At 42.3% G+C, this 25,251-nt stretch overlaps 1 protein-coding gene across 1 annotated transcript; it reads right to left on the bottom strand.

Moving 5' to 3' along the window:
- Positions 1-23,651: 23,651 nt before the first annotated feature.
- On the bottom strand, positions 23,652-24,629 carry LOC147854632 (GDSL esterase/lipase At1g28570-like). The gene has a single exon (XM_087331347.1). It carries the CDS (start codon positions 24,567-24,569, stop codon positions 23,841-23,843), a length of 729 nt encoding a protein of 242 aa, XP_087187473.1. The 5' UTR covers positions 24,570-24,629; the 3' UTR covers positions 23,652-23,840.
- Between the last annotated feature and the right edge of the window lie 622 nt (positions 24,630-25,251).

Here is a 25,251-nt window from a genome sequence, read left to right as displayed (position 1 = left end):
TGAATCCGGCACAGATGAGTGCGAGCCGACCCAATATCGTCAACTAATTGGGAGCCCCATCTATCTCACGATCACTCGACCCGACCTTAGCTATCTAGTCGGACTCCTTAGCCAATTCATGCAAACTCCGCGAGATATCCATTTCGATTGTGTTAAGCGAGTATTATGATGCGTGAGCGGCACAATGGATTACAACGTTCTCTATGCATCGGCCACACCAATACAACTCGAAGGGTACACAAACGCGGACTGGGCAGGCTACAAAGCCGATCGACGATCGACCTCCGGATTTGTCTTTTCGCTCGGTAGCAGAGCAATATCTTGGAGTAGTAAGAAGCAGCCTACTGTGCACTTTCGAGTACAAAGGTCGAATACAGGGGCACTATTATAGCTGTATGTGAAGTCATATCGCTCAAGAGGATTTTGAAGGATCTGGGTGTCCCCATCAAGGATCTTACTCCCATTTACTGCGACAATATGAGTAGTATATATCTGGCTCGAAACCCGGTGTTCCACGCGCGCACAAAGCACATCGAAGTACAATATCACTTCATTCGAGAGCACGTACAAGCGGGAGATGTCGACCTTCAACACATCAACACAAATCTTCAGACGGTCGACATCTTCACCAAAGCCTTAGGAGCCGACAAGCTTCGGCAATTCATGTCAGACCTTGTATTGACGATCCCTGACTTGCCAAGCTTGAGGGGGAGTATAAGCGAGAACCGGATACCGTCTGAACCGGGTACGAGCCGAAGTGGACACCGGAGATCGTCCGAACCGGATACCAACCGAAGCAGACATCAATCGAAAGGAACCAACCCGAGTTGAGCCTGAGGAGGCGTGTTGAGAATCAACCTCAACATAGCACAACGTGTGAACACACCTTTTGAGAATCTATGATTACTCAAAAGTAAAAAGTCACAGTACTACTCTCTACACATTAACTATGTGTCATAGAATCATATTCTATGACACATAACTAATGAGTTACATATTCCCCATGACTATGAGTCTTCACATTCCCCAAGAGAGAGAGTGGTTGTTGTAGTTAGTTAATGAAGAGAGAGGGTGACTCTAAATAAAGCACCCTCCTCATACTTCATACTAAGTCGGTTGTGACTCCTTGTAATGCTACATTTTCATTTATCATATTCTCCTTCTTCTTGAGTACTTCATTTTGTCTCTTATCCATCTTGTGTTTCTCTCCTCTCCTCTTTCCTCTCACACATACACATAACACACATCTCTCCCGCTACACAAGAATCACCATTGATTCTTTACAAGGTTATACACCTAATGATCGTACTTGGGAACCGGCCAAGAACCTTGACAAGGCCTCCAATTTGGTAGCTGAATTTCATCGTCAATATCCAAATAAGCCAAGCCCCAATTCATGCATTACGACTCGTGGAACTCATCATCGAAGGAGGGAGATGGTGTCATGAGTAGATGAAACCCCATGAGGTTTAGGGTGATTTGAACCTGTGACCTCCTAAGGAGGTGCACTCAACTCTAGCCATTAGGTTATATATGTTTTACGTAAAGATTAAAGATATTATAATTTACTTTATTATAATATTGATAATGTAACCCTATAAATATCCAAAGGGTGCCTTGACCCTTCAATATCCCAAAGGGTGCCATGACCCTTCAATATCCCAAAGGGTATCATGACCCTACAACATCCCAAAGGGTATCATGACCCTACAAGCATCCAAGGGGCACATACTACTCCTATATAAGTAGGACATATTGTATTGTTAGAACCATTCTAGTTGAACACCAGTCTTTGGCATATATTCTAGTTCTTGCTCTTGTATATTTTCCTATTATAATAAAAATATAGTCATTGTTCTCTCTTTCTTTTCTTCTCTTGTTCAATCTTGTTTTGTCAAGCTAAGGCCTTGACACCTTGTTAGAAAAAAAAAGCATGGATTGCTAAGACTCTCTCATCACTATATAAGGATGGGGAGCACAATGTAATAGGAGTGTGAAAACTTTGGAAATTGGATATATTTCTAAAAACACAAATTAATAAATTATATTCGTGGGATTCACGACATAAACTATACTCGTGGAATTCACGAGGTTTCTATCTCCTTCTCTTTCAATCTACATTCATATTCTTACATAAATATTGATTAATATAATACTTGTGGGATTCACAAGTTTTGATCCCTTTTCTCAATCTACTCTAATCTATTCTAAACTATTTCAATTTATTACTACGATTAAGGTAAACTAAAACAACTATACTTGTGGGATTCACAAGTTTCTATCTCTCTTTCTAATAATCTATTCATAACTAGACTCATCTCAAATTCTTCCTCCTCCTAGTCCAAAACCCCAGTGGTTCCCACCCGACTCACGCAACGATCTGGCGCCAACAGGCACGACACCATATGCGTACAATACGTATGCTACGTCTTTTATAAGTATTCTAAATTTTTTTATAAATTCTTAGAATACATTGAATACATTTTCAATACGTTGAATAGGTTGTTGAATACATCGAATACTTGAACACCATTGATGTTGAATGCAAAGATACTTGGAATTTGAATACTATATAGTAAATACCAATTATCTTTATTGCCCATGGATAAATGGTGTTTCAATATTTACATAATTATTTTCTTTTTCTCTACTAAAAGAAACCCTAGAAAATTAATTTTTAAATTATTTACAAATTTACGCTTAGAAAAAATGACAGTTCCAAAAGGTTGAATACGTTTAGAATACGTGTGGGTATTCTAAAACGTACTCTATCTATAAAGTACGTGTTTTTTAACAACAATGGGATATTGCACGAGATAATATAAAAATAGCTCCAGATAGAGCGCTTTTTTATGCAGATCATAATAGGTAACCTCGTTTATTCAACCCTTTACAGAAGGTATTTTTACGTGTACCTCACAATGCTAAGACATTGTCTACGAGTAAGTGCGCTAAGTTAGCCCCACGGTTTTGTGGACCTTTTACAGTCCTCAAACGGATTGGTTCATCAACCTATCGTCTCGCTCTTCCGGATGGCATTGACATTCATCCAGTTTTTCATGTAAGTCGTTTAAAAGAACTTCTTGGTTTTGGTGACAATATAGTGACACCTGAAACTCTGGTTACTTCTGAAGAATTATCTTCTAAACCACATGTACCAGAAAGAATTCTCCATGTTAAAACAAAAAGTTTGTGTTTTAAAATAATCCGAGAATTTAAAATTAAATGGATGGATGAGTCTATAAAGATGTCACATGGGAACGCGAAAATAGTCTTAGAATTAACTTCCCTAACTTTTCATTGCAAGAGTGCAATGTTTTAAAGAGGGGGGAGTATGTTACAGGCATGTGCGAATTTACCGTAGTATTCTATACACGTGGATAAGGTGTGAGGGTTAAACAAGAGTGTAAAGAGGGGAAGGATTACTTTTAATAATCCTCGGGATTGAGACAACCCATTAGGCCAAGTGTGAACTTGCCTGGGGTCCTTGGGTCTAGCTATAAATATGAGGTCAAGCTACCCTCATTCGATTATCTCTTGGCTACGTCGAAACTTCATTCTTGTGGTGGGTCAACTCTTGTAGCGAGCACGCCAATAGTAGGTACGACTCGACGCCACGACGATGGTATGGGACGCCGATCGAGGCTCGAGTCCGTCTCGATCCCTTCGCTCAAGGGTGGTTGGGTGGATCGACACCCTTCTTTCTCTCTCTCCTCTCTTATTTTATATCAAATATATACTTATCTCATGCTTACTTTAGAACATAACTCTAACACGGTTGAAACTTATTAGTGATAGCAACCATCTTTCCTCTCAGGTATGGCTTTGACAAATCTCAAGCAATTGCGTGTAGCTTTCCAAGAGCAGTGAAGAGGTTCTTCAGTTGTTCCTTACCCTCCAACATGGTCATGTCATTTGCGTAGGCGAAAAATATACAAGGTCGATGATGTCCATGTTGGGAATGATTGTTGTCTGCAGTACAACCATACCATTAATGAACTTTGCCCATTGCATGATTGCTGATTGGTCATTTTCATAGAATACTTTCTTTGTGGCTAACAAACCAGGAGAGCCTGCTTCGTTTATTCTAAAATGACTAGAGACTTACATTGTATGGGTTGTGAGATATAATGTTGTGTTCACATACATTGTATGGGTTGTATTGTGTTAGGTTGGCTCGCGGTGAGTTTTGTCAAATGTTCCTCTTGTTCAAGTGGAAGATTTCGCATTCACGAAGTTCTTGTCAAGGACTTGTCTCTCTGTGCGTAGCTTGGTAATTTCTTTCTACCTTTTCCCTCTTTGCACATGCACCTTCAAGAAGGAGTTTGCTTTATTTATATATTTGCCTCCAATGTGGTCTCAAGGCATCAGATCTTATCTTTTAGTGGGCCAAATTTTGTTTGTACTTAGTCGAGATCCTTTGCTCTTTTGTGAAGTTATATAATTTTGATATCTAGTCAATCATTTAATTGGGTGACTTCCTCCACACGTTGTTTTGAGCTAGTTGGGAGTCATTTGTTCTCTCTCAATTTTTAGGACGGTAAGGATGTCACACCTATTGAGATACAAGCTCAACATTGGTCGGATCGACTGTGCAAGCCGACAACCGGATCGGTTGGGACCGATCAGTTAGGCAGGACCGGTGTGTAAACCTGGTGCACAACAAGAAGTTGTAGCGGTGTGTAAACCGCGAGGCCGTTGGAAAGATATTCCGCGTAGGAATATATTTTGAGAGTTAGTGTAGAGCTCATTTATGAGCATTGAAGTACGTGTCAGTACTTCTGTCAGTCCATATGGACTTGTATAAAAGGGCTCACTGAGCACATTCTATGTACAAATTGAGTATTATTTTTTAATAGAGTTGTGTGTATTGACTCTCTCTCTCTCTCTCTCTCTTTTATTATTATTATTGTAATTAGCTTACCCTAGTGGTATGTTGTTAACACTACAAGTACCACATCTTGGGTTCGAAACCGAATTTTCTCACTTCTCTCTATTATATACTTCATATATATCTCTTAATTCACTAGATGCCATGGTGGAATGTAGAGGTTGAACCCATGACCACCTAGTCTCTCCTCTCTCTCTCTCGCTCTCTCCGACATACTCTGTGTGTGTTCAAGCTCTCCATTAAACCTGTGTTTTCCTACGTTCTGCTTTCTGTTGCTTCCGCACCTTGTTCTTTCTACATGGTATCAGAGCGCGAGGGTTGAGAACCTCTGCAGTCGACCTTAACTCGAGAAGAAAACCTAACCTTTGTAAAGAACAAGGAAAACAAAATGGATAGAGGCATGGCTAGCTCGCTTCCGACCGAGAAGCTCGAAAGAAACAACTACGCATCTTGGTCGTACAAGATGCACCAGTACCTACTCGAGCATGGATATTGGATCTATGTCGATGGAGCAAATGACACAGCACCCGATTCGACACACAAAGACTTCCCGGCATGGGAACAGTCGGCGAGCAAAGTTCTCTACTGCTTCGCGTCTTGTGTGGGCAAACAACTTCTAATCTATAATCGGGATGCGAAAACGCCAAAGGATGTTTGGGGAAATCTTAAAAGGATTTTCGCCAGAAGCACCACAGCTAGAAAGCTCCAACTCCGATAGGAGTTGAGCAACTTGCGACAACGCGATTTGTCGGTGGCTGATTACACCTCGAAGATCAAAGATATATGCGGCACCTTAGCCTCCATCGATGTGAATGTCGAGGAAGGCGAGATGGTGCAAATTTGTCTCGAGGAACTGGCATCGAAGTTTGGAGCATTCCGAACTGCTGTGTGCACACGGGAGAATATGCCATCATTTTTCGACCTACAGTCAATGCTCCTTATAGAGGAGAACCACACGGGTGCTTCGACGAGTACGAACACCGATAGCAAGATGATATACACGGAGGGAGATAGGCCCCGTGGTCGTAGCGGACGAGGTGAGTCGGTGCGCAATGGAGGCGGCCAACGGGATCAAGGAAGAAGACCCTGAAATGATGTCAACAGAAATTCCGGACCCTCCGAAAATAGGGGGAGTCGAGGCGATGAGAACCGACAAGGGAAACCCATCATGGAATGCTAGTAATGTGGTAAGAAATGCCACAAGGAGAGCGAGTGTTGGAAGAAGCGCGCCAATTTGGAGAAAATTGGATCCGGATCCGAACAAACCGACAAAGGAAATCGACAGTGATCGCACTACGCCCAAGGATCCAAAAAAGTCGGAAAGGGGGCAACCTTCGTGATGAGACACGAGGCGAACTCGATGAAGAATACCACCCCGAAATCACATGAAGAGGTGTGGTACGTTGACTCCGGCGTGTCAAACCACATGACGAACCATAAGGAGTGGTTCTCATACCTTGAGAAACCGATGCAACCGGGAGTAGTTGCACCAGGAGACGACACTTCGCATCTGATCGAGAATGTCTGTGAAGTTCCCTTGAGCCATGTCGGGCAAAAACAGAAACTCATGAATGTGTTACACGTCCCGACAATCATGAAGAATCTGGTGTTGGTTGGGCAGATTGTCGACCAGGGGATGCAAGTCCGGTTCACGCATCTCGGGTGCTTCATCGAGGAGGAAGGCCAAGTTATTGCGCAAGGGCGCAGAGATGGGAGGATGTTCATCCTTGACACCAACGAAGTTGGCACCACAATGTTCACAAAAGGACAAAATGTCACGTCGGATATCGACTTGTGGCACAAGAGGATAGGCCACGTCAACTATCAAAGGCTTAGGGACTTGCAATCGAAACAAGTTGTGTTTGGATTGCCCAAATTCAGTGGCCGGAAGGCCCAAATTTGTGAAGCCTACCAACTAGGGAGGCAACACCGACTTCCTTTCCCCAACGAGCGTAACCGGAGCCGGGACAAGCTCGACTTGATACATTCGGATGTATGGGGACCAACGCAGAACGTTAATCTTGGTGGGAGTCGATATTTTGTTTCCTTCATTGACGACTACACGCGGCACACGTGGATCTATCTCATTGAAAAGCAGAGTGAAATCTTCGAGTGTTTCTGGAACCTCAAAAGCTTTGTAGAAAGGGAAACAGGGAGAAAAATCAAGTGCCTACAGTCGGATGGCGGAAAAGAGCATTTTTCTGGCCAATTCAACAGTTATCTACAACAAATGGGAATTCGGTGCGAATTCAGTTACAACGGGGAGCAAAATGGCGTAGCCGAAAGGAAAAATCGGTCGGTTGTGGAAGCGGCGCAAGCAATGCTGGAAGAAAAGAGCTTGCCCAAGTTCTACTGAACCGAAGCGGTACGAACCGCGGTCAACATTCAGAATCGGATCGGAGACAAAGTGTCGGCACATGAGCTGTATTTCGGAAGAAAGCCGAATATACAACACTTGAGAGTCTTCGGTAGCATTGCGTATGTGCATGTGCCGAAGGAGAAACGGAGGAAGTTGGACGCGAAAGCCGAGAAGCGTATCTTGGTCGGCTATTCGAACGATTAGAAGGGTTATAAATGTTATAACCCCTGAACCAAACAAGCTCATGTGAGCCGCAATGTTATGTTTGATGAGTCCGCGTCCTAGTACTTGCCTCCGACTCCAGACCTCAACTCCAACTCCGGATCTCCGGACCTGAGTTCTGACGATGAGGTCAGCGAGGCTGAAATGCCTCTAGATGACCGCGAAATCAAGACTCTCGATGAGAGTCCGATTTCATTTCGGCTAAGTGGACCGAACGAGCGACTGGGTTGGTTTGGCCAATTCGCAGAAGAGTTGGGGCGTAGTGGAGACTCGGCCGTGCATTCCCTGCACAGGAAGCCGAGGAGACGATTTACGCGCAAGGAAAAAGGGAAGAAGAAGATGCCAGAGTACGACACGGATTAGGGCGAGTCGGATCGACGCGAATCCGACTACAAGAAGAGCAATGATGGGCCTTCGAGAGCGAAGTCTACGTCAGCCAAGAAAGCCTCAACATCGGCTAATGAGCAGTTACGCCGATCTACCTGCTAGAAGAACCCTGTTGTGCGGTTCGGATAGAACGAGTACATGGCGCATCACTATGCGTACATGACGCGTGTAGCGGAAGTGCGTGAGCCGGAGTGCTACACAAAAGCGGCGAAGGATGCAAATTGGCATGCTGCAATGGAAGAAGAGATGCGTGCATTGGCGGAGAATGAAACCTGGGACCTAGTTGACGCACCGCAATGGAGGAAGACATGCGCTCGGTCAATTGATAATAGGCCCGGTTAGTAGTGAAAGGCTACGCGCAGAAGCATAGCGTGGACTACGACGAGATCTTCGCGCTTGTCGCGAAGATGACTACCGTGCTTGTTCTAATAGCCGTAGCAGCGGCGAAGGGGTGGCATTTACATCAGATGGATGTCAAGAATGCGTTCCTGCAAGGCGAGCTTGAGGAATAGGTGTACATGGTACAACCCCTCAGATTTCACTCCAGAATGAACACCTCGCCGATTTGCCGGTTGAAGAAGTCCCTTTACGGACTAAAGCAAGCCCCGCGTGCTTGGAATGCGAAAATCACGCAGTGATTGCGTCGGATGGGATTTGCAACGTCCAAATCGGACTCTTCACTGTTCATTTGGAAAGGTCCACTCGGGCCGGTTTGTATTTTACTTTATGTTGATGACTTGGACATCACCGGCACCAACCTAGGTGAAATCGAGCGCGTAAACCTCCAATTCGTGGCATCATTTGACATGATGGACCTGGGGGACCTTCATTACTACCTCATGATTAAAGTGATCCATACCCCCGAAGGCATATTGATCAGCCAACGACATTACGTGCTAGGTATGCTCTTCAAGTTCGGGATGGCAGATTGTAAGTCCGTCTCGACTCCTCTAGATAGAACTGTCAAGCTTCGCCCCGACTCCGGAAAGGTTTGCGACCCGAAGAGGTTCCGACAGATTGTGGAAAGCCTCATCTACTTGACTATCACTCGACCAGACCTCAGTTACCCAATTGGTGTGATTAGTCAGTTCATGGCGCGGCCAATCAAGGAGCACCTTCAGTGCGCACAACGCGTACTCTGGTATGTTAGTGGCACTAAGGACCAGGGGCTACTATATCGGACCGATATTGTCGCGCAGTTAGTCGGTTACACCGATGCTGATTGGGTCGGAAACGCCGGCGATTACCGATCCACCTCCATATTCGCGTTCTCTCTTGGGAGCGTTACGATCGCGTGGAGTAGCAATAAGTAGCCGACAATTGCAGTGTCGAGCACTGAAGCTGAGTATAGGGAGCGGCTATCGCAACATGCGAAGCCATCTGGCTGAAACGGCTACTTGAGGATCTGTAGGTGGAGGTGTCCATCCGACGACGATCTACTGCGACAACCTCAGGAGCATCCAGTTAGCGAAGAACCCTGTCTTCCATGCCCGGACTAAGCACATTGAGGTGCACTACCACTTTGTCTCTGAGCGTGTCCTCTCCAGTGAAGTCGAACTTCAGTATGTTCCGACGGATCGGCAGACCGCCGACATTTTCACCAAGCCCCTTGGTCTCAACAAGTTGCGCCAATTCTCGGGTGTGCTTGGGTTGCTACACCTCAATGTGCCGAACTTGAGGCGGAGAGAAGTCCCGAAAGACCACGGAAAGGAGCAGGAAAGGAGGGGAAGAGACCGTGATGCCGAGTCGGATGAAGAATTCGATTTCGGGTCGGCTGAAGAAGCTGAGGGCTGATCCGTGAAAGAGCCGAAGCCAGCCACGTGTGGGGGAGATGAAGCCAACTCGGATGAGAACGAAAACCGATCGGAGGAAGCCAATTCAGTACGGATGTTTGATTCGGAGACGCCGAATCAACCGAGGGCCAAGCAGAAGAAAGGACAGCCGAAAATGCGCCAATACTGCGACAACAAGGGAGCTGAGAAGGGTCGTACGAGCACACACGCCGATCGGAAGGGTCGAGGCGCGCGGAATCGAACAAGTCGAGGACTGCGAGCGAGGCGTGAAGCTAGAAGAAACCGGAGTGGTGATCCAGAAGAACCAAAAGAGCCCCAAGTTGAGCTTGAGGGGGAGTGTTGAGATACAAGCTCAACATTGGCCGACTCGGATGTACAAGCCGAGAACCGGATCGGTTGGGACTGATCGATTAGGCCGGACTGGTGCGTAAACCGGGTGTGTAAACTGGTGCGCAACAAGAAGCCATAGCAGTGCGTAAACCGCAAGGCCATTGGATAGATATTCCGTGTAGGAATATATTTTGAGAGTTAGTGTAGACCTCATTTATGAGCATTGAAGTACGTGTCAACATTTCTGTCAGTCCGTATGGACTTGTATAAAAGTGCTCGCTGAGCACATTCTATGTACAGATTGAGTATTATTTTTTAATAGAGTTGTGTGTATTGACTCTCTCTCTCTCTCTCTCTCTCTCTCTCTCTCTCTCTCTGGGTAAAAGCATGCGAGTGGAAACACTATTATAGCTAATTAGCTACTAAAATGGCCATAGCTAATTAGCTATTTGTTTAGCTAGTCTTTCTTGTGGGAAAATCAAATATTTGAAAAACTAATTTATGAAAAAACTCAAATATTTGAACTTCTGTTTCAGACGTAGTGGAACTTGGGGAATATCACCATCATCTAAGGTCGACTTCAATGTCATCAATTTCCTGTTTAGCCTAAGTCTGATTTTGATCGCAGATGGAGTACTCAGAGCACGAACGCAGACGTAGCTCCCGCAACAGCAAAAAATCGACATTGCAGATTGAGAGCTACAACACAGAACCCGCTCGATCATCGTCCAGGTATGTTTCAGTTATAGAAACCCCAAACATTTGTTTTTTCTTTTTGACTACTGTCTGAACTTTGGTGCCGATTCATATTTCCCCAAAATCGAATAGGGCGAAGTCCTTGGAGTCCCATACAAGGATGTCTCGCAAATCGGGGAGTAGCAACAGGTGTGTTTATATTACTTTTTTTGTGTTTAATCCTGTCTTTAGTGATTAGGGTTTGTGATTGAAATTTCTGATTAGGGTTTGTGATTGAAATTTCTGAATAGGGTTTCTGGTTACAAATTTTGATTACAAATTAGAAATTTGATTACAAATTATGATTAGGGTTTCTGATTTGCTAAGTTAAAGATTTTGCACCATTTTTGTTGTTGTTGATTGGGGTTTTTGATTCTCACATATTCTGATTTTGCACTATTTCTGATTTCTGAAATGATATTTCAGATGGCTCGTTCCTCCGTATACGAGAGTGCTAAACTTCGCAAAATTTTGCGAGACAAAGGAGGACTTCCACAACACCTATGGTCTGTCACTCGAGGGTGTTGACCCTGCTGTCCTAAGTGATAAATTGATCAGTGATATAGACTGGATGACAGTATATACAGTGCCTAGAGTCAAAGGCAAGGTCAAGCTGAAGCATGTACGAGCCGACTTGTACGATGACTGCATGAGACTGCACCAGAAAGTTCATCAGGAGATCCCAGTCAACAATGAGTTGTTAGTTTCATTTGCTAGAGCATTTGCATATGAGTACTGCAAAACAGCGAAGGAATCTAGAGACCCTGAAATGTATAGGGTAGCTTGGGCAGTCTATGGTGAGGCATCGGTAAAAAGATGCCGAAAGATGGGGACCTTGGCACAAAAAATAGACAGATTTTGGAGCATGGCAGCTGTTGATGCAACTGCCGACTCCCAGCAAGACCGGGGGCATATGTCACCCAAGGAAAGCCAATGTCGATGATACAGGTGAGACATTGGTTAGCTATATGCTAAAAAATGTCCATGAAGCCTGTGAGACATTGGCATTTTTTAAGACTGATTTAGAGAAAGCCACAATGGCTTCTGCAATGGAGAGCAAAGTTACTTCTGCTGTTACAACAATTAGAAATAAGATTCAGGTAACTATTGTTTTGCTGGTATGTGATTGTGTTATAAATAACGGGTAAAATGTGCTAATCAAGCATTATCTGGAATAGGTTGCGCAACAGGAGCTTGAATTAGAGGGGCCACTGGATCCCCAGCGTAAAATAGAACTGCAAATAGAGATCCAGGTTCTTTCAATGAACCTGGACCTTCTAGGTGTAAATACTGTTGCAGATTACAATTTGGATAAGCTTCAAGTAAGTTAACGATTCCTGAGCAAAGTTGGTGTATCTTTCAACAACAAGAATAATTAATCGGTAAATTTCTCTGTTGCGTTGAAGGAACAATACATTCATCAAGAACAGGTAGTTAGCTGCCTTAAGAAGAAGCTACATTTTGTGGAGGGAATGGTAAGGACCAGACAGGATTTGGACCTGAACATTCTTGCTCCCTTACCAAATGAAGTAGAACCAAAAAATGATTTATTGACAGTTCAAGCACGTTGCATCGCTTGCAGGTTAGGTGTGGAGGACAAAACTGCGTCTTTGTTGGTTCACCTACAACCATGCAACCACACATACCATCTGCTTTGTTTTCAACATGCCTGTTGAATTGCTGCATTCTGTTTGGGAGATTGCAGTACAACTCTACCAAATGAGTGGAGAAAACAAACAGGTATACCATACTGTAGCTAATAAGCTTAGTCTTTTCTAATTAGCTATCCTACTAGCTAATTAGCTACTGGCAGCTAATGAGCTACTAGCTAATTAGCTATCCTAGTAGCTAATTAGCTATGGTACTAGCTAATTAGCTAGTACCATAGTTGTGTAAAAAAGCTAAATAGCTATCCTACTAGCTAATTAGCCACTGGCAACTAATTAGCTATCCTAGTAACTAATTAGCTACTGCCATAGTTGTGTAAAGTAGCTAATAAGCTATCCTAGTAGCTAGTTAGCTATGGTACTAGCTAATTAGCTAGTACCATAGTTGTGTAAAAAAGCTAATTAGCTATCCTACTAGCTAATTAGCTACTGGCAACTAATTAGCTATCCTACTAGCTAATTAGCTATCCTACTAGCTAATTAGCTATCATAGTAGCTAATTAGCTACTGACATAGTTGTGTAAAGTAGCTAATAAGCTATCCTAGTAGCTAGTTAGCTATGGTACTAGCTAATTAGCTAGTAGCATAGTTGTGTAAAATAGCTAATTAGCTATCCTACTAGCTAATTAGCTACTGGCAACTAATTAGCTATCCTACTAGCTAATTAGCTATCCTACTAGTTAATTAGCTATCATAGTAGCTAATTAGCTACTGACATAGTTGTGTAAAGTAGCTAATAAGCTATCCTAGTAGCTAATTAGCTACTGGCAGCTAATTAGCTATCCTAGTAGCTAATTAGCTACTGGCAGCTAATTAGCTGTCCTAGTAGCTAATAAGCTATCCTAGCTACTACATAGTTGAGAAAGTAGCTAATTAGCTTTCATTGTAGCTAATTAGCTATCCTAGCTACCACCATAGTTAGTCAAGTAGCTAATTAGCTATCCTAGCTACTACCATAGTTAGTAAAGTAGCTAATTAGCTATCCTAGCTACTACCATAGTTGAGTAAAGTAGCTAATTAGCTACCATAGTAGCTAATTAGCTATCCTAGCTACTACTATAGTTGTGTAAAGTAGCTAATAAGCTATCCTACTAGCTAATTAGCTATCCTAGTAGGTAATTAGCTATGGTACTAGCTAATTAGCTAGTACTATAGTTGTGTAAAAAAGCTAATTAGGTATCCTACTAGCTAATTAGCCACTGGCAACTAATTAGCTATCCTAGTAACTAATTAGCTACTGCCATAGTTGTGTAAAGTAGCTAATAAGCTATCCTAGTAGCTAATTAGCTACTAGCAGCTAATTAGCTATCCTAGTAGCTAATTAGCTATCCTACTAGCTAATTAGCTACTACCATAGTTGAGTAAAGTACCTAATTAGCTATCCTACTAGCTAATTAGCTACTACCATAGTTGAGTAAAGTACCTAATTAGCTATCCTACTAGCTAATTAGCTACTGGCAACTAATTAGCTATCCTAGTAGCTAATTAGCTATCCTACTAGCTAATTAGCTATCCTACTAGCTAATTAGCTGCTGGCAACTAATTAGCTATCCTACTAGCGAATTAGCTATCCTAGCGAATTAGCTATCCTAGTAGCTACTGCCATAGTTGTGTAAAGTAGCTAATAAGCTATCCTAGTAGCTAATTAGCTACTGGCAGCTAATTAGCTATCCTAGTAGCTAATTAGCTACTGGCAGCTAATTAGCTGTCCTAGTAGCTAATAAGCTATCCTAACTACTACCATAGTTGAGTAAAGTACCTAATTAGCTATCCTAACTAGTTGAGTAAAGTACCTAATTAGCTATCCTAATTAGTTGAGTAAAGTAAGAGTCCTGCTATCACATCTCCTTCAGATCAGCTGCACCCTATTCTTTTGGAACAGTGTACTGAATTAGGCAACGATGTGAAATGCCATGAAATAGTGGAAACAACATGTAAAACTGAGGTTCACAACAACAGTGTTTATGAACACTTGATGCAACATTTCTTCGAGTCTCAAGACCTTGATTCCACCCCACCGAGCCCAACTACTGAAAATGTCCAAACAGATCCCTCTGTACTTGAAAAGCTAGTTCAAGAAACGGCTGATGTGCAATTAGTTGCTGAGGCGATGGGAAGGTTGTCGGAGGAGGACACACTTGCGCATTGGGTCCTAGAAGCAAGGCTAAATGGGGAACCAACCAGAAAAAGGCTGAAGAAGGGGCCACGATCGGGAACAAGACCAGTTACTCGGTCAAGGGGCCTAGACGTAGTGGAGCGAAATACTGTTTAGTTGGATATGATTGTTAGCTTAGGGATTTTGCTAGGGTTTTATGAAGTTTTACTATCCTGTTGGACAAGTAAAACCTCAGATTGGTTGTTGCTTGATCCACATTATGTAATGGAACTCTATGATGTTTTTCCAAGATAATTTGAAGAGTGTTGTTCTATGACTGAAACTCTTTGATGTTCAGGATATTGTTTTGTGAGACTATTAGTTACTTTGTGAGTGTGAATATGTTGGTGTTTTCTGATGTTGCAGAGTCTAAAGGGTTTGATTCTATTGCTCGTAAGGCCAATGGCAGTGTGGATACTGTTGATGTTGCGGCATGTTTAAAGGGCCCCATCTTGAAAGTAGATGTAGCAACTGACACAAGTGATCTGGTCACACAAGTTGATCAAGCATGTAGCACGGATGACTTGGTGTTGCAGGTAGATGCAGCATGTAGCACGGATGACTTGGTGTTGCAGGTAGATGCAGCATGTAGCACGGATGACTTGGTGTTGCAGGTAGATGCAGCATGTGATACCAGTGGACTGATATCGAGCAGAACAGTAGCTACATGCACTGAGGTAATCCAAGGATTGATAACTAAGTCGACAAAACAAGAGCACCAGAATGTGAAGCTAGGCCCAACACAGTCGACTAGGGGTTTAAAGAGGAAAAGGACACTAGTTGTGTCAGCCGAACCTGAGCTGATTGAGATTGATCGTATCCTACCAGAAAATGGTGTAACAGCGGCTCAGTTTCAGGAATGGAAACCTAAACCACTAGAAGTCGAAAGAAGAGCCTTGATCTTGGAGCTGGATAAAGTCTTGATGAGTGTGAGATATATGCAGCCAAGGAGGGACGCAAATCAGTTTCTAGAGTGGGCTGTGGAGTACTTTGATTTGTTTATTTGGAGTGAAAAACCAAAATTAGATGTGTGGAAGTGTTTGGCAAGATTCTTCCCAAAATGGCGAAGTCGTTTTAAAGGTCAATGGGCACGAGAAAATTGTGAGCAGATGGAAGCTGCAAGATTCAAGAGACTTTCTGATTTTTGGGCTACTTGGCCTGAATATAATGCTGACAATACATTGATTTTGGATACAGAACATTTCCGACACTACTTCAATATTCGGAGATGCTGTCTCATTCTACCCGAGGAAATGCCTGAACAGTACCTGGTGCAAACAGTGAGCTGCCAACTAGGTGCATGGTTGTGGACTCCATACCGAGCTCAATATGCGGATAATATATGTAGACTCGTTCCACTGACTAGCAAGAGCTTAGCTGTTTATAGGAGATTTGTAGACATTTCCAATGGTAATTTATAAATATGTAAAGAGATGACATTATTCAATGAAGAATTTAATTACTTGTTCCCACTGTACTTATCTACTGTGTAATTTGAGGAATATGTTGCAGATTGTTGATTTCATTCTATTGATGACTATTTAGCTATTGACAGCTAATTAGCTGCATTTGTACAGCTAATTAGCTGCATTTGTACAGCTAATTAGCTACTGATGACTATTTCGCTATAACTTATAACTTAAAACTTAACAAAAAAGACATGATTTTATTGAGAAAGAAGCACAGAAAGCAGACTGTATACAAGAAATTGATTCCAAACGAATTTATTGATCTGTTTTCGCGAAATACATGTTTGTTTTACAAGAGAACATGGTAAGTGCTACTTGTAGCTACAAATTCCATGGCATACTATTGTAAATACATTTGTACAGCTAATTAGCTGCATTTGTACAGCTAATTAGCTACTGATGACTATTTCGCTATAACTTATAACTTAAAACTTAACAAAAAAGACATGATTTTATTGAGAAAGAAGCACAGAAAGCAGACTGTATACAAGAAATTGATTCCAAACGAATTTATTGATCTGTTTTCGCGAAATACATGTTTGTTTTACAAGAGAACATGGTAAGTGCTACTTGTAGCTACAAATTCCATGGCATGCTATTGTAAATACATTCATACACATTAGCACCAACAGTGTATAAACCGGAGCAGCTATTGTATTCTGACATTGGGACGTTGATGCATCTGACCAAATGAGAGTACATATACGCCGCTGGTTTGTCTTCTAACAGCCTGTACACATATTCGTAGTCATCTAGTTTTGCATAAAAAATGCCTTCGATGTAGAATGTCCCGGGAGATACAAAATTTCCCCATGCATCTACAATATTCTGCCTTGCACACTGTTTACTAACCGTGCACTTTAATATATAGAAATCAGCACCCTCTGAATTGCCTTCTTCAGCATTTACAGCGAAGTTATCCCCAACGTTCAGGACATCACTCAAAGTATCTCCAAGTCCCTCATATGTGAAGTCAGCATTCTGCCCTGTTTCTCCATCAACTGCTTCCTTATCATTCAGAGTGTGATACTCCCAATTCTGAATGTATGCTTTGTTTAGACAATATCTCCAATTTCCCTGCACACAATGGAAGCAAAAACAAGTCAATTCTCTAACCGCAATACAATGACCATCCAACCTGGAATAACCGCGAACAGCATGCAGAGATCGCAATTCGGGAATTCCTTGGCACTCCCAGGTCTTCTCCCTATTTACTTCATCTATCTTCACTTCCCAAAATTCACGTTTGATATCTCGAACTTGCGAGGAATAAACACCTGTGGCACTCGTCGACATATTTGTTCTTAAAAATTCAACTACATGTGATGCACAATTCATGTGCACACCATCTGTCTTTAGTTGTTCATGGGTAAGTGCCCGCTTTATAACAGCCCCTGCACCATCATGTTCACCTTTACCATGGCCAGACCCAAAAAAATTCCATCTCATCTCCAAACCTGTTATAGCAGGATACCTCCCCACAAAATAAAATGGACGTCGAGCCTTGAATTGTGACGCAGCTCCGTCAGACCAGACCCAATGTTGAGTAAGCTCCAAACGTTGAGCTAATAACCACTGCCAATGTAACTTAAAACAGTGTTGGACGAACAAGGTATCATGCTTCTTATCATCGGAAATAAAGAAATGAATTACTTTTTTAACATCACCTGAAACTCGAAAATATGTTATGTGCACAAAAATGGTTACCTGAACTGAACACCAATGCATAGATTGAATTTCATTCTGCTGCTTGAAAGTATAATTCTCTGCGAAATCTACTACTGAGACTACTACATCATTTGGGAAATCAGATATGCAAGTCTTAAACTGATGGGCCTGCCATGAATAAATGAAGTTGTGTTTAATGAACTTTCCTAGAGATACTACAAACAGAGACACCAAATCCCTTGGTTTAAGCATCTTCCGAACTAGATCCTTTCTTTTACACACCTTTCCTTCGAAATTGGTGTTCACTGACTCAAATAACTTCACAGAGATCAATATTTCGCTACTCAATTCATTTGGACACCACCTAAATCTAGTAGGGCCACAATCTTGACATAAACCCATGACACATTTATGAATATGGAAGATAGCGTCAGATTCTCTCGGACACAATATTGAATCTAATAAATAACTCATGGAAGAGATAACGTGCTCAGATGATTTACACTCCTCTTGCGGGCTTGATCGACAGATTGGGCACCCACATGTGCAAACTGTATTAGTTAGGGATGCGCTATGGTGACGTAGTAGATTAACAGAGTCCTTCAGAAAACCCATCTGTACATGGTAAATGCAACAACATGTGTATCGATCCTTTAAGCGTCTCACAAAGTGTGGCTTAAGAGACTCGAATGTTCGTAGTTGAAATTTGATAGTTGGATGCATTCGTTTGAACCTAATAAATAAATCGACCTGCGTAATAAAGGGGAATTAGTTATTCTCGTAACTAGCTAACTATCCTAGTAGCTAATTAGCTATTCTAGTAGCTAGTTAGCTATTCTAGTAGCTAGTTAGCTATTCTAGTAGCTAATTAGCTATCATGGTAGCTAATTAGCTGTCCTAGTAGCTAATTGGTTGTCCTAGTAGCTAATTAGCTATCATGGTAGCTAATTAACTGTCGTAGTAGCTAATTAGCTATCATGGTAGCTAATTAGCTATTGTAGTAGCTAATTAGCTATTCTAGTAGCTAATTAGCTATCATGGTAGCTAATTAGCTGTCGTAGTAGCTAATTAGCTATCATGGTAGCTAATTAGCTGTCCTAGTAGCTAATTGGTTGTCCTAGTAGCTAATTAGCTATCATGGTAGCTAATTAGCTGTCGTAGTAGCTAATTAGCTATCATGGTAGCTAATTAGCTATTCTAGTAGCTAATTAGCTATCATGGTAGCTAATTAGCTGTCGTAGTAGCTAATTAGCTATCATGGTAGCTAATTAGTTGTCCTAGTAGCTAATTAGCTATCATGGTAGCTAATTAGCTGCTCTAGTAGCTAATTAGCTATCATGGTGGCTAATTAGCTTTCCTAGTAACTAATTAGCTATCATGGTAGCTAATTAGCTTGTCTAGTAGCTAATTAGCTATCATGGTGGCTAATTAGCTTTCCTAGTAACTAATTAGCTATCATGGTAGCTAATTAGCTGGTCTAGTAGCTAATTAGCTATCGTGGTAGCTAATTAGCTGGTCTAGTAGCTAATTAGCTATAATGGTGGCTGATTAGCTTTCCTAGTAACTAATTAGCTATCATGGTAGCTAATTAGCTATCACGGTGGCTAATTAGCTGTCCTAGTAACTAATTAGCTATCATGGTAGCTAATTAGCTGGTCTAGTAGCTAATTAGCTATAATGGTGGCTAATTAGCTATCCTAACTAATTAGCTATCATGGTAGTAGCTATTGAGAGTAGCCAGTTACCTATGTAGTAGCTATCATAGTAGCTAATTAGCTATCATGGTAGCTAATTAGCTTTCCTAGTAGCTAATTAGCTGGTAATAACGAAATAGCTAACTAGTTACCATGATAGCTAACTAGCTAGCAGTACAGCTAATTATCTGGTAGTACCTAAATTAGCTATTGAGAATAGCTAATTAGCTATCATGGTAGTAACTATTGAGAGTAGCTAGTTACCTATGTAGTAGCGATCCTAGTAGCTAACTGAGGTAAATGTAACTGATAAGCTAATTAGCTTTTCTGCTAACTGAGCTAATTAACTTTCCGAGTAGAGTCAAAACAAATGTTGAGATAAATGTAAATACCTGAGGTACATCAAGAAGATGAATGGGATGCTCCTCGTATTGATTTCTTCCAACACGTTTCCTGCATAAATCCTTTTTATTGGGTGAAACCCTACTCTCATTAGTCCAAAACATTGTGATTACATCCTTGATTTCAAATGTTATGGGTGTCATTGGCTTACATCTTGTAGTTAGCTTTAGTAGACTAGTTCCTTCACCCGAGGAAATTATACGGTTCATTGTATTGTACACTGTTTTTCTACTAACACCAATTACCTTAGATAGCTCACTGATGTTTATATCGTCAACATCACTATTAAGTAACATCATTAGACTAGACCTTTTTAAGACAAGATCATCTTCTGACCTGCTCATGGATACGAAACTATTACGAAGATTATTTACTAAAATAGATGATATGTTTGCATTAAGACCATCACAATCAACTAAGTCCTTTATCGATGGATCATTACATATTCCATAAAGTACTACCTTCTTTTCTTCATTGCTGATGTGCTTGGTTTGAACATTGAAATAGTCTACAACCTTTCTCTCTATGATGGTAGTCGCATTACTTACATTCTCAGCTAAACTATCCTTACCTTTACTGAGTGTGGCTTTCGTATCCTTCAACAATTGACGATGTTTCCTTTTTTTTTCTGCCCAATAGTTTCGTATGGCTTGTTGTGTCCTGATAACATCATCCCTATCCTTATGATCATTGAGGGGTAATTCTAAACACCCTTCTTCCCCTTCCATTTGGCTAGACATGTTAAAACCCTAAATTTCCAGAAAAAAAAACAAGTATTAAAGATGGCTATGGGCAACAACAATACACAAAAATATTCCACACAATACACAAGATTAGACACAACAATACACAAGATAATCAATAGACAGAAAAGTTATTGCAATCCAAGACCGAACAGTAGAGGATTTCACTCTGTTGGATCCAACAGTTGAGGAGGCGATCCAAGACCGACCAATGGCAACAACTGAGTGTAGAATGTTGCCGTTGGATGAGTGAACTCCGTCAAATCGAAATGTGGAAGCAATCCGGGACTGGACAGTAGTGGCAACTGAGTATAGAATGATGGCAATGGAGGAGAGAACCCCGTCAGATTGAACAGTTACCGATGATGCTTGAAACGCACATAGAAGGCACTTGAGAATAGAGTGGCATAGAGAAGAGAACCCCGTCAGATTGAACAGTTACCAATGATGCTTGAAACGCACAGTAGCGGCCCCTGAGTGAGAGTGGAAAAGAGAAGAGAACCCCGTCAGATTGAACAGTTACCAATGATGCTTGAAACGCACAGTAGCGTCCCCTGAGTGAGAGTGGAAAAGAGAAGAGAACCCCGTCAGATTGAATAGCTCTTTGATTATGCTTGGAACGCACAGTAGCAACCCCTGAGTGTAGAGTGGCAAAGAGAAGAGAACCCCGTCAGATTGAACAGCTCTTTGATGATGCTTGGAACGCACAGCAGCGGCCCCTGAATGTAGAGTGGCACAGAGAAGAGAACCCCCTCAGATTGAACAGCTCTTTGATGATGCCTGGAACGCACAGTAATGGCCCCTGAGTGTAGAGTGGCACAGAGAAGAGAACCCCCTCAGATTGAACAGCTCTTTGATGATGCTTGGAACGCACAGTAATGGCCCCTGAGTGTAGAGTGGCACAGAGAAGAGAACCCCGTCAGATTGAACAGCTCTTTGATGATGCTTGGAATGCACAGTAGTGGCCCCTGAGTGTAGAGTGTCATAGAGAAGAGAACCCCGTCAGATTGAGCAGCTCTTTGATGATGCTTGGAACGCACAGTAGCGGCCCCTCAGTGTAGAGTGGCGGCAGGTGGACTCGATAGGGTTTAGCAACAGTGGTAGCAACTAACCCACAGTACTCAACTAGAGATGGCCTACGTGATGTGGCAAAGGATCATGCATAATGGACCTAGGAATTCGATATATAATTTATGGTACACATTTATGGTGCACATTTATGGCACTCATTTACATATGTAATTAAAACACTCTAGTATTTTCAATGGTAGTTTTTTGCATACTTAATTTATTAATGATGGCTTTTTACTAAAATGACTATTTATCAATGGTAGCTTTTTGCATAGCTAATTAGCTATGTCAAGGACATAGCTAATTGTTTCCACTCGCATGCTTTCACCCCTCTCTCTCTTTCCTACGTACTGTGTGTATGTTCAAGCTCTCCATTAAACTTGTGTTTTCCTACGTTCTGCTTTCTGTTGCTTCCACATGTTGTTCTTTCTACAACACCTTTAGTTTTCTCTTCTCTCTCTCTCTCTCTCTCTATCAGTTGAAAAGTATATCAATGGCTAAACTTGTTTGAGCCGATTAATTAGGGCTCAAGTCAAACCGAACCGAGTTCAAACCAGTTATGCAAGATCACACAAGATCCGTGTTGAACCGATCTGCCAAACTATTTACCAACAGTTTAACGAATTAGTTCAGGCTTGAGCTGAACAGTTGCTTACTCTTAATGTATGCTATGAATCTAGACTTCAAGAGGGTTTGAATAGCTATTATATGTTTTAAACTCAATGCAACTGAAGTGACACTCGAAGAGGAGATGTGAGATTGATGTTATTCGATGTTATGGTGGTCCAATTATTGCTTATAGAGTGGAAGTGTGGGATGTCACTATCTCACTTAGTGCATGTAATGAAATAAAGGAAATCTCAAATTTGTTCTTATGTAGAAAATTGTTGGTAAAATCCTCAACATCCTATTTGATCATGCTATTACAAATTAACTGTGATTGGCCTATATAGGTACTAGCCATGCAAAGGCTATACAAGTATATCACAAAAGGCAAGAATATGCTCCATCAAAGGTTTTGCCAAAACAAGCTTGGAATATAGGATGTAAGGTACAAAAAACTAATAATAGTAAAATTCTCTCGTTTGCTAGTTCCTTGGCATGATGAAATGATTTAAAAAATGTTGCGTAAAAGATTTATATATTGAAACTTTCATGTGATGCTAGTGCTAGGGGCGTTAAGGATGAAGTTGCACGATGCTCTAATGACACATTTGGAAAATTACATGGCAAATTAGTAACCCCCAATGTTGGCCCCAACAGAAGTTAGAAACCTTAGGACGTACCAAATAGCATCTAACTACCCCCATCAACCTTGGCCCTTGGACAACCTTAATACTTCTTCAGAACATGCTAACACAAATTATGTGTTGAGGTAGGATCATGGCATCATCACTGAAATATGGAGATATACAACATATGTAATGAAAACCTAGTGGAGAATGATCAAGCATTGGGCCACCATCCATAAGTGGTGATTGAGGAAAAAAAAGATCGTTAGTAAAGATTTTTTAAAGACTTTTTGTTTGTGAAAATAGGTCTTGAGCCCAGAAACTTCAAGCAAGATTAGATTAGATTAAATTAATTGAATAGTTGCACAACACATATATGATGAAAGCAAACTTAATATTATTTATTGAAGTATTAAGTTACACCTCATTGTTTACCCTCATTTTGAGAATATGCAAGCCACATTGTTCTTATAGTCTCCCTTGCACATAGGATGCTTCTTTTTTCTGTCGTATATAAGATGAGATGTCGTTATATAGGGTCTCACGAGCACTAAGGGCCAAGAGCTTCTAAAAAAGAAGGATAGAATTGTGTAGATAAAAGAGAACACTTTTATTAAGTACAGATTGTCGAAGAGAAAAGTCATGGGGTTCAAAACTTGTACTATAAAAAGCTGATACAAAGTGTAGCGATGATAAGTACTAAATAAGTTGTCGATTTTCAAAGCTTACGCTAAAAAGAAGCTCATATATAAAGACTAAATATGACAAGAAGTAGTAGTAAAATACAACATGGACTTCAATTACATGAGAAGTCTCCAACCAAATGATGAACAACAAATTCCATGAGTATAAAGAGACGTGTTAGTGAGAAGTGTTCTACTGCTTAGGAATAGTTATATGCATTGGGAGTGCAACATAATCTTAATATTTGACTACACTAATTCACTAGAGCAGAATGCAGAGGTAAATATAGAAAGATAGATGGATACATAGATGGTTTCATATGAGACTAAGTAAGAGACTCATGAATCTGATGCCAAAGCACTGAGGAAGCTTGGGAAGGGGTGGGAGAAGTGGTGTCCTTGGCCGTCCCCTCGGAGGAAGAGTTCGACGAGGGCTCCAGCCATGGCATCGGTGAGGTGGATGCCGTCCCAGCTCACGAATGTCGAAGGGTCGGAGCAATACTGGGGGGGTGCTGTCTGGTCGAGAGTGCCATAAAGGATGTAGGTGTTGATGTCGCACATGCGGTCGTTGAGGTTGGAGAAGCCGAAGTCGGGGGCATGGGCGAGGATGTGGCGGTAGGCGGCGGACGTGTCGAGGAAGACAAAGGATATGTGGGGGTACTTTGCGGCTATGGACGGGATGACGGACGACCTGAGCAGCTCATTCTGGAGGTCGCTAATGGCATTCACGGCAGAGACGCAACCCAAGTCATCGAGTTCGGGGGCCAATGAGCTATTGGCACTGGCATTGGCACTCACTTCCAGGACATAGACCGGCATGCAGCCCATGGGGAACTGGCCTTGGATCACCACCTGTGTGATGGTCGCCGGGGCCAGAGGGACGGACAGGATGCGGTCGAGCTGCTGGGAGACTGTGGAGATGACACGGGGTACGATCCGCTCCCGTATGTCCAGGGGCGACATGCGGCCACGCAGGGCGTAGTTCACATCGTCTCCCCCGATCTCCCCTAGGTGAATCAGAGTAGTGCCTCTTCCTGCTGGACCACCACCTACAGAAGAGGCATTCATCACATCATGTAGAAACCAGCCCACCTGGACGTCCAGGGAGTCGGGTGTGATGGTGTCCACATCCGCCCGCGGCTTGCTTGAGCGCATCGGGGCTGAGCGCAGTTGCCCCGGCCACCGCATAATTCTGGCTCCTTGGCAACACTTGCCCCACCTCCTCCTCATCGGCAACTATTGCGAGATGTGGCGGCAAGAGCCCGCCGGCTCCAGGAGAGCAGCCGCTCCCATAGGCCCGGATGCACAGCCAGTCCACGATGAGCCGGCCATCGGACCAGCGGTTGGAGCCATGGCCGAACCATGTCAATCCGTAGGGCAGGCTCATCACTATGCCTGCCAACGTTGGGTCCGCGATGGGGCTGTTGCCCGTGTCCGTGATGGAGTCTCCAAATGCGTATACGTACGTGGGAATCTCTTGCTGCGCCTTGCTCTTGTGGATGTCCATCAGCTCTCTTCCCTCACATCTACCACATATATGAAGCAGCAGCACTGCCACAATTAGCAGCGCCACCTGTCTGCAGGCCACGACGAGTATGCAACTCCCTCTTAATCCTCTTCCTTCTTTCGCCATCTCTCTCTCTCTCTCTCTCTCTCTCTCTCTGTCTGCTTGTTTTCCCTGGTTTCTGCTTCTTCTTCTTCTGCAAGTGCGTATCTCCCATTGAATGTCTTTGGAAATATATATATAGAG

This window comes from Azolla caroliniana, unplaced genomic scaffold (assembly GCF_043228905.1).
Source record: "Azolla caroliniana isolate FFs.n. ecotype wild unplaced genomic scaffold, voAzoCaro1.0.p SCAF_15, whole genome shotgun sequence".
In the NCBI taxonomy this organism is placed as follows: Eukaryota; Viridiplantae; Streptophyta; class Polypodiopsida; order Salviniales; family Salviniaceae; genus Azolla; species Azolla caroliniana.
The sequence above is the reverse complement of the archived record's forward strand: the minus strand, read 5'-3'. Positions and strand labels throughout refer to the sequence as shown.